We start from the raw sequence: 10,453 nt of genomic DNA, 5'->3' as shown, positions 1-10,453 counted from the left end.
TGGAAAAGCGCAGCAGGTCAGGCAGCATCCAAGGAGCAGGAGAATCGACGTTTCGGGCATGAGCCCTTCTTCAGGAATGAGGAAAGTGTGTCCAGCAGGCTAAGATAAAAGGTAGGGAGGAGGGACTTGGGGGAGGGGCGTTGGAAATGCGATAGGTGGAAGGAGGTCAAGGTGAGGGTGATAGGCCGGAGTCGGGTGGGGGTGGAGAGGTCAGGAAGAAGATTGCAGGCATCATCAACAGTGCTATCAAGAGCAGTTTTTTATTCCCATGTGTATATGATATATGAGTATCACTAGATTGTGCAATAGGCAATAAATGCTCTTTGTATAGATGACAGTGGGCCTTCACTCACTTGAAGACCAGACCAGGATGATGGATTTCCTTCCCTAAAGGACATTAGTGAAGTAAATTGATTTTTACAACAGAAATTTCATGGTCATCAAGGGTTTAGCTTTTAATTACACACTTTTGATTTATTGAATTCAAATTTTATTATCTTCCATTGTGGGATTCGGACTCATGTCTCCTGGCGTTTGGGAATTACTGAGGCAATGACATTCCCCTCAACCAGGGCCTCTCCTTGCAGAGGAATAACCTGTTCACCAATAAAAACAGCCACTGGCACAAGGTACATTAGTAAGCAAGACTGAACTCAGTGATGAATGAAGGAAAATATGACCACCCCACTCCTTGGCCACTTCACTCATATGATCTTGTGATTGTTCTGTACCTATCTGACAACTCAAATGTGGGGATGTGCACCTCTGCATGCAAATACCACAAAACACCAGCGAGGGATAACATGACATTGTAACATTGTTACTTCCTGCAAATACTTTTAGAAATGATTTTTCATGGGCTGAGAAGGTGTTGGAGAGGTGCCTTAAATCGCTGCAGTCCCTGTTTGTATACACACATGCAGACACACACATGCAGACACTCTGTGCCACAAAACATGCTGTAAAATTACTTTTTTCACTGATTGAACAGCAAACATCTCCAATCTCCAATTATACTTAACACTGTGTGGGTGATGCAGTGGTAGTGTCCCTACCCCCTGAACTGGGAGGCCCAGGTTCAAGTCCCATCTGTTCCAGAGGTGTGTAATAACATCTCTGATGATTGTTTAGAAATATTGGTCAAAGAAAATCCAAAATACTGGGTGGGTTCGGCTGATATAATTTGACCCTTCTCTTCTCTTTCCTGGGAGTTTCTTTGGGGTTAATGGCTATTTAAGGTGCTAACCAGCTGCTTGTTGTTTAAAGACCTGCACAGCTGAACCCTATTGTCTCCCTATAAATGTCGATGAAGGAGAGGCTGGCCTTGTTTGGAAGGCTTCCCTTTTGTTCCTGATTCCAATGGCAGGATTAGCTCCCTCACAGTTGTCTTTGCATGAAGTGCTGGTTGTGCATGAGCATCCTGTGAGTGAGGAGCAGGCGTGGGCTCTGTGTTACCAGGGCTGCCGAGCTCTACAACAGGAGCAGCAGAATCTGGCCAGTAATTTGCTGGTGAACAGGAAACAGCCTCAATTTAGAGAAGTGAATGACTTGACCCTGGGTGATGATGGGACTGTTGTGTGTGTCTCAACCAGCACTGGTAATTCTGGTGGGTGTGTTGAGGGGAGCAAAACTACCCTGTCTATTCAGTAGATAGCTAGGTGTCTGTGTGGACCTGCCTTGCTGCTTTTTAAACTTTTTTTAAAAATATGCAACAAAGGAGTTGCAAGGTCTACTGTCTGTATGGTGAAATGTTTAGTTCCCTCTTGGGCTTGGGAGTGGCTCTTGTTAGTTAGACTAGTAACTGTTCCCCATTCTATTTCACCATTGAGAAGGTGGTACTGTCACCTTGTTGAGCTGTGTTGTCAATGTGGTGCAGATATTGTATGGTTCTGCTGGTAAGCTGTTCCAGGATTTTCATCCTGTGATGAAGGAGCAGTCTGAATTTAAGCTGCTTGACTCTGTTCTGTGCTCTGGAGCATGTAGGTGATGGTGTCCCCCATTCACCTTGCCTCTTGATAGGAGTCTGATTCTGGGGTCACATGGGTACTGTGGTCAGTGCTGCTGCCTCAGTGTCAGGGACTTCGGGTTTGATTCTACCCTCTGACTCTGTCTGTTTGGAGTTTGCATGTCCTGTGTCTGTGTGGGTTTCCTAAGTCTGGGGGTGTGCAGGTTAGGGTGGATTGGCCATGCTAAATTGTCCATAGGGTCCAGGGATGTGCAGGTTAGGGTGGATCAGACATAGGAAATGTAGGGGTAGAGGATCGATCTGGGTGGGTGTGGACTTGATGGGTGGAATGGTCTGCTTCAACATTGTGGGGATTCTGATTCTGGGTTTCAGCTATTTCAAATGATTAAACTATTGAATTGGGTCTCTGAGGAGGTAGGTTGTATGTTTTATCTCTAGTAGTCTGAATCTTTTTGAATTTCACCCTGTGTAGATGAGTGGTGTTCATCTCACTCGCTGCTATGTAATGAGAAATATTTCAGACTGCTGAGATCCTTATTGGTCTTAGATTAAAATCTAGTTTCTGTAAGTTTAACAGCATGTTATAAATGGTAATCCCGCTATTTGTGCACAAAATTCCTGTAGCAGGGTCTGGGGTCCTCCAACTATTCTACTTATGTGGACTGAAACTTCCTTCGAAGACAGCATTCATTTTAGTGCCTTTCTGCTCCTATCAATAAAGCCAAGGATCCGACGTGCATTATCAATGGCCTGTTCATCCTAATCTGTCAATGTGTGTGTGTATATGTATCCTCACATCGCTGTTCCCAAAACATTCAAAGTTGTGCATGAGTTTATACATTGTCAATTCACTCCTCTTAAAAATATGCAACACCTGGCACCTCTTGAATCTCGCCATCTGTATCTGTCTATCACTGATCTGTATGTCCCTATTTCCAAGTTCTGTCATCTGCCAGTTTGAAATATTATACATCCGAATCCATAGTGTGACCACTGTATGGTAAATGTATTGGCTACAGAAGGATTTTTTGCCATGACATCATCTTTGTTATTTTGCTAATTTTGTGTACACTTTTTCACTAACCTTGAATTTCCCATTTTGTTAGCAAGTCTTTGTAGTACATCCCTTGTCAACCCAAGCTTTCATTTTCCCTTCTATCTACCCTAGCAATTTTTTTGCATTATTTCATTCTTTGATTCACTTTCACCTGAATATCTTATATTTGGGGATTAATTGTTGGTACTTCAATCTGAGTCATCTAGACTCCATGTTTGCTTGGGCTCTCATCATAGATGCTGCCTGACTTGCTGTGATCGCCAGCGGTTTTTTTGTTTCCAATAATTTAAATACTTGTCTCTATCCAACCCTCACCCCATTACCCTGCTCTTGTTTGGAGTTTCTTCTTTTCTGTTTGGAAAATACATGATCTATTTTCCTTGCAGTCAAGTTAGACATCCTCCCATTTCCTGATAGTTAGCATTGATTGATCAATGGCCAAGGTTTTGTCTATTCCAATGTCCTTTCCTGATTCCATTTGCTTGACTAACTCTGACATCTCACTAAGGTTTATCAATATCCTTGGATCTAGAGCTTTTTGTTCCTTCAGATGAATCATTGATGAATCTGTGTCAACTTGTGGAGTCTGTACAGATCCTTGAAGAACTGCACAGGAATTGGGGACATGACTGTTGAATATGTAGTTTGATGCCTGAAGGTTTCATTAAAACAATCAAGGTGTCTGCTTTAATGTTTTGACAAAAAGTGGAGATTTAACTATAGCAGGGACCAACAAGTGTGATGGATTGTGTTGCTGTTGAATGGAGCCCATTTGGTCAGAAGATGGCTTCAATTTTCTATCTATCTAGATCCTGATAGTAGAGTACTAGATTAATTAGCAAAACAGTTGGGTGTTTTCTATCCTCAAGGTAGATAATTTGTTCTGTCAATTTTGATTTGGTTTAGCTTTGGATTTGTAAGCTCTAAGTAACACTATTACATCCTACAGGATGTAATATATCAATATTCCTTAAACTCCAGGAGACCCTGGATTACAAAAATGCTAGGTGTGCAATCCTTCACAATTATCTCTTCAGGATAATATCCCAGTGAAGCCACTTTGCTCCATTTCAACTGACTCTATCTTTCCTATAATCGGTGACCCGAAGCTGCAATAAATACTTACTCTTTACTCTCCATGTTTTTCAATGCAGGGGATTTTGTTTAGTATAATGAGTTTGCTTAATGGCCAAACTTACCCATTCCTAAATGGTTCAACCACCCAGGCTTCAATACTCTCCCCATTTCTATTTTGGATTTACCCTCAGTTGGCTATTTCTCCTGTACTCACTGCATTAAGAATTTGCTATCATTCTCTGGTCTGTAGCTCCACACATTGAAAACATTGGAGTGCTGTGCAGTATAGAACCACATCGATAATGTCACTTCAGAAGAAGGTTCCCTACAGTGTGGAAAGAGGCCATTTGGCCCAACAAGTCCATACTGACCCTCCAAAGAGTAACCCATCCAGACCCATTCCCCGAACCAATATTTATCCCGACCATTGCATCTAACCTACGTGTCCCCGAACACTAGAGCAATTTAGCACGGCCAATTCAAATTGCCTGTAGTGTTAGGTGGATTAGTCAGGGGTAAATGTAGGGGAATGGGTCTGGGTGGGTTGCTCTTCAGTGGGTCGGTGTGGACTCTGTTGGGCCGAAGGGCCTGTTTCCACACGAGGTAATCTAATCTAATTCACATGACCTGCACATCTTTGGATTGTGGGAGGAAACCGGAGCACCTGGAGGAAACCCACAGATACTGGAAGAATGTGCAAACTCCACACAGACAGTCACCCGAGGTGTGAATCTAACCTGGGACCCTGGTGCTGTGAGGCAGCAGTGCTAACCACTGAGCCACCTGATGATCTTGAGTCCTTGTTTTCTTGTCTTCCTTTCTATCCTTTAGATAGCTGCTGCTTATGTTTGGAAATTGGGGTTGTTGGATGTTGTTATTATTAGTTGACGATCACATACATGAAGTTTGAGCAAATGCTTAAGAGCATGATCAATTCCACTTTGATTTCTATATTTTTTCAATTGGATTTGAAGCTATTTGGTTAACTGACAAGTTGGTGCATAAGTTGTACATGCAAGTGTAGTTTTTATATCTTGAATGAAAATGTTTACTGGAAAGCCAGTGATAATTGGCTCAGGCAAAACTTTTTGGATTGATATTTTTAAAATAAGGGCTAATCAAATTCTAACTTTTGCAATGGAATAATTTTTAAAACGGTTAGTGATAGAATCCCTACAGTGTGGAAGCAGGCAATTCAGCCTAACAGTTCCACACTGAAAAGCATCCCACACAACACCACCCTCTACCCTATCCCTGTAACCCTGCATTTCCCATGGATAACCTATCTAACTGAAAATCCTTGGATACTATGGACAATTTGGTATGGCCAAGCCACCTAACCTGCACACCTTTTGGATTGTGGGAGGAAACCCATGGAGACACGGGGAGAACATGTAAACTCTACACAGACAATTGTCTGAGGGTAGAATTGAACCTGGGTCAATGGCATTGTGAGGCAGCAGTGTAAACCACCTATGGTGACCTATGATTGATCTATATTAAATCATAAGACCTCATGTAAAGTATGTACAATATTACATTACACTTTTTACAGGAAGGATATTAAGGCTACAGTAACAGGATATAGCAAAGGAGGTTAAATAGGCCAGGCCTGCATCCTCTGGTGTGTAGAAGAGTCAGGTGACTTATCGAAACATAAGATCCTGAGAGGACTTGGGTGGATATCAAAAGGCTGAATCCTCTCTCGGGTGAACCTTAAAGTAGGGGCCATAATTTGCAAGTAAAGGGTCGTCATTTAAAACCAGTTAAGACAAAATCTTCAAAAAAAGTTTCCTTTCGAATTCCTTTTCTCAAAGCAATGGATGCAGAACTTTTACATCTCTTTAAAGCCAATGTGGATTCTTGATTTAGCAAAGGAGGTGAAAGATTATCAGGGAGATGTACGATTGATGTTAAAACCTGATCAGCCATAATCTTAATGGCGGAACAGGCTTAATGGACGAGTTTTCCTCCTCTTTCCTTGTTCCTATTTTCCCAAGGATGCCGTCCAGTCTGAGAGAATGCAAATAGGAATAACGCCTCAACTGATTATAGCTTTTTCTACCAAAACCTGGAGATGTGATCAAAGTGCTTTAAATATGATGGGAAGTGAGGGACAGGGTAGATAGCAGTTTGTTGGTAACTGCGGCAATAGGTACAAACTTGAATCTTGGCTTTAAACAGGAGGGGAGGCAAAACTGCCTCAGATTGAGATTGTGTGAATTACTTTTAATGTTGACGCTGAGAGAGAAATTGTCATCAACATCAAGACTCAATTGGATAAGAGTTTAGGGGGGGAAAAGGAGACCAAATGCAGTATGAGAACAGTAGGTAATATCAGTAGTGTTGAGCGTGAGGTGGGTGGATAATGGTATCTATTGAAATTGAATCCTTGCTGTGTCAATTTCTCTGGAGATTTTAAGCAATGACACAGACTCTATATGGCTTGATTCTAAAAGTATCTCTTAATTTCCAGATGACCTGAGGAAGACATGCACAGAAGAGCAGGTAACTCATCCATTTGCTTTTAGAGGAGGTTGGAATGAGACTGTTAACTACAATAGATTATTGAAAGGACCAAACACTGAGCTCTTGGTGCTATGAATTTAATGATAACTGAATAGGTGCCATTCTTTGAAGGGAATGTAGGATTTTTGTTGAGATTTTAGATTAGATTCCTTAGTGTGGAAACAGGCCTTTTGGCCCAACTAGTCCACACCGACCCACTGAAGAGTAACCGACCCAGAACCATTTCCCTCCTAACACTAACGGGCAATTTAGCATGGCCAATTCGCCTGACCTGCACATCTTTGGATTATGGGAGGAAACCCACACAGACACAGGGAGAATGTGCAAAGTCCACAGACAGTCACCCGAGACTGGAATCGAACCTGGGACCCTGGTGCTGTGAGGCAACAGTACTAACCACCGAGCCATTGTGGGATTGATGTTAGAGAGCCGCTGTGGGATTGATATTAGAGATTGCATCCATTTCTAAGTGAAATGTCATGATCTTTACCGTGTAGCTAAATCTGTATCTTGGTTTATTCTGTGGTTTTTCAAAAAGATCAAATTGTCAAGTTTGCCAAAGTATCCATGAGAATGGGATCAGAGCTTTAATGCAGAAAGGTATGCTAAAGAATTTAATCCATCAAAAATTGGAAACAATGTTACTTTGAGTATTTGATTTTGATTTATTATTGTCACGTACAGTGAAAAATGTTTGTTTTGTCTGCAGTACAGGTGGATTACTGCATACAAAGTGCATTAGGATAACGGAACAGAGCGTGGGATACAATATTACAGCTGCAGGGAAGGTGCGCAAAGAGCAAGATCAATGTTTAAATTTAGTGTTTGAGAGATCCATTCAGAAGCTGTTCTTGAATCTGCTGCTGTGTGCTTAAACTTTTACGTCTTCTGGCAGCCTAGACACGTTATTGAGCAGGTCTTTTCCCTTCTACACATGCCATACCATTCGAGTCAAAGTTATCTACATCTGATATTTTAAGTGATATTCTGCCAGCCTTACCTCAGTTGACAGGTTGACAGTTCTGTTATGTACTTTCGATCACTAAGATTGATTAATCTCTGTTCTGAAGAAACAAATTAATATCCACTTGGAAAGATATGGGTTAATTATGGATAGTCAGTATGACTTTGCCAGAAGGAGGTCATGCCCAACAAATTTGAGAATTTTTTGAAAATGTGCTCAAGTGTGTGAATGAGAAGTTCAGTTGATATTTTTTTTTTGATTTTAGCAAGCTTTTGACAAGGCCTACACCTGAAACTAAGTCATCTATGGTGACCTATGATTCTTCTGTAGAAGGCACAGTGGCTCAGTGGTTAGCACCGCTGCCTCACAGCACCTAGGACCCAGCTTCAATTCCAGTCTCTGGAATGGGTTTGGGTGTGGACTTGTTGGGCCAAAGGGCCTGTTTCCATACTGTAGGGAATCTAATCTAATCTAATACACACGAAATAGTAAGAAATTTGGTGAGACTGATTAGAAACTTGGCGTATCAATAGGACAGAAAGGAGTGTGGTAAAAGGCTGTTTGAGTGACTGGAGGCTAGTGTTCAACAGTGTACCACTGAGACTCTTTATTGTTTGATATAAACACACGAGATAGAGATGAAATGGGGGTGGAGAGTGAATGTTAAGCAAGTTTGCAGATGACAAGACCAGTAGAGTGCTTAATAGTGAAGATGAAGGTTGTGGGTTACAGTAGATATGGATGGGTTGGTCAGATGGGCGGAGCAATAGCAGATGGTGTTTAACTCTGTGTAGAGACGCACTTTGGAAGAAGAATAAGATGAGGGAGTATCTAATGAATGGCAGGATACTGGGTAGCTTAGAGGAACAGAGGAATCTTGATCTAATTATTCTTAGATCCTGGAAGCCAGCAGAGAATGTGAATAGGATAATTAAGGTATAAGGTTTTCATCAGTCAGGGTATAGTCTATAAGAACCCCAAGGAGGTAATGGTGGAGTTGGACGGAGTATTGGTCAGGCCACAACTGGAGTACTGAGCAGTTTTGGTTACCTCAGTACAGGAAGGATATGATTGCACTAAAGGGGTACAGAGGAGGTTCACTAAGATGTTGCCTGAGACAGAGAAATTGAGCTATAAGGAGAGACTGGTAGGCTTAGATTGTTTCTTTACAGCCTGAGGGGGACCTGATTGAGATGTACAAGATTGAGGAGTATTGACATGGGTGAATAGAGAGCAGCTGTTCCTCTTGGTTGAGGGGTCAATCGGGAGGCATACCTTTAGGGTATGGGGCAGGAGATTGAGGGGATGAGAAGGAATTTTTTCGCGCAGCAAATAGTGGGAATCTGGAATGCACTGTCTGGGAAGGTAATGGAGGCCAGAAACCTTGTAACCTTTCTTAATAGTTATCGTGATAGTTGTGTTGGTGCAGAGTCAATGGGCTGAAGGGCCTTTTCTGAGTTTTGTGAATCTAGAATTTTTGTATCTTTGCCAGCAGAGATTGTCACAATCATCCAATTAGTCTACTGTGTTTGTGTGTGTTCCAACCTCCCAGTTTCACTATTACAGTTTCCCACTTGTAAGATTTTAATTCCATGCATATGAAACCTTCAATACAGTGTTGCTATACCCCTCCAGTGCGCAACTAGCGGGTGTCCCTTCTGTGCGTGTCACTGCCTCAGCCTTACTAGTACATCTAGAACTCTTTCTACAACAGTCAGTCCATTGATCTAAAAAACGTTTCTTTCTTTATGAAAATTTTCAAAGCAAAATATGTTTGAAATAGCCTAAACCAAGGAATGGAGAAGGGAAAGTATGGAAATTAAGCAAGTGTATTTATGGTGCTGCAAATACAATAGAACCTTGATTATCTGAACGAGACAGGCGGGGAGTATTTTGTTCAGATAATTGATTGTTCGGATAATGAGAAACTAGCAGTAACTTGATCTGGTTATCGAACATTTCTCGGTTATCTGGCAATGCACGCCATAATGCCATTTAACCGATGACTGAATGCTGAGATGCCTAATGCCATTTTTATGGACCTTGAGATCTTGGTTGGATAATCCAAAGTTCGGATAATTGATGTTTAGCTAATTGGGGTTCCACTGTATATTGGATTTCTTAATTAATTCAATTGCTTTCAGTTTAAAGCCAATCCAGTAATGTGGTTTCAGAAAAACTGTAGGGACATTTATGATGCATATTGATTTTCTGTGGGCAGATTTTATGCAATTTGTGATGTAATAGATAAAACAAAGGGGATTTTATTTGGAAGTCTGGCTTGGAGGCCTTTGAAGTGTATGGGATTAAGCACAATACAATACAGTTTAATACAACACAGGAACAGATTCTTTGGCCCACCAAATCTGTGGCGATTCTATTCCGATCTGCTACTTATTGTCCATTCACAATTTCTATCTCTCTGCCTTCTGTTCATGTCTGTCAAGACATATCTTAAATGTTTGCTAATGTGCTTGCTTCCGTCACTTCCATTGGCAGTGTGCTCCAGACACCATGACCCTCTGGGTAAAAACAATTTCCTTGCACTTCACCCCTAAACATTTCCCTCCCCTCCCCTCCCCTTACCTTGAGCTTGTGCCCTCTTGTAGTTCACCTTTCCACTCCAGGTGGTGGTGGTGGAGGGAGGGCGTGGGAGCCTCTGACTAAACGGTCCAGACCAGGCAACTTCCTGGCAAATCTTCTGTGCACCCTGTCTGAAGTATCTGCATTTTTCTGGTCGTGTGGTAACCAGAACTCCATGCAATGTTGCAAATGTGGCCTAACTACAAATTTGTACAGTTGTAACATAACTCACCAATGTTCATACTTGATGCTTCAGGCAGTGAAGGTAAGTGTATTG

General features: G+C 41.8%; 1 protein-coding gene across 1 annotated transcript in view; it reads left to right on the top strand.

Annotated features, from left to right (window-relative positions):
- Positions 1-1,359: 1,359 nt before the first annotated feature.
- LOC122540784 (protein spire homolog 2-like) overlaps positions 1,360-10,453 on the top strand; it is a 39,215-nt gene continuing 30,121 nt past the window's right edge. Inside the window, exons 1-2 of the mRNA XM_087994625.1 lie at positions 1,360-1,597; positions 6,577-6,608. Coding sequence (XP_087850751.1) covers positions 1,360-1,597; positions 6,577-6,608 — 270 coding nt within the window. The remainder of the gene's footprint in view (positions 1,598-6,576; positions 6,609-10,453) is intronic.

This window comes from Chiloscyllium plagiosum, unplaced genomic scaffold (genome assembly GCF_037043375.1).
Source record: "Chiloscyllium plagiosum isolate Xiang-an unplaced genomic scaffold, Cpla_swu_hap1 HiC_scaffold_15, whole genome shotgun sequence".
Taxonomy (NCBI): Eukaryota; Metazoa; Chordata; class Chondrichthyes; order Orectolobiformes; family Hemiscylliidae; genus Chiloscyllium; species Chiloscyllium plagiosum.
Note: the sequence above shows the minus strand (reverse complement) of the source record. Positions and strands in the feature narration are given on the sequence as shown.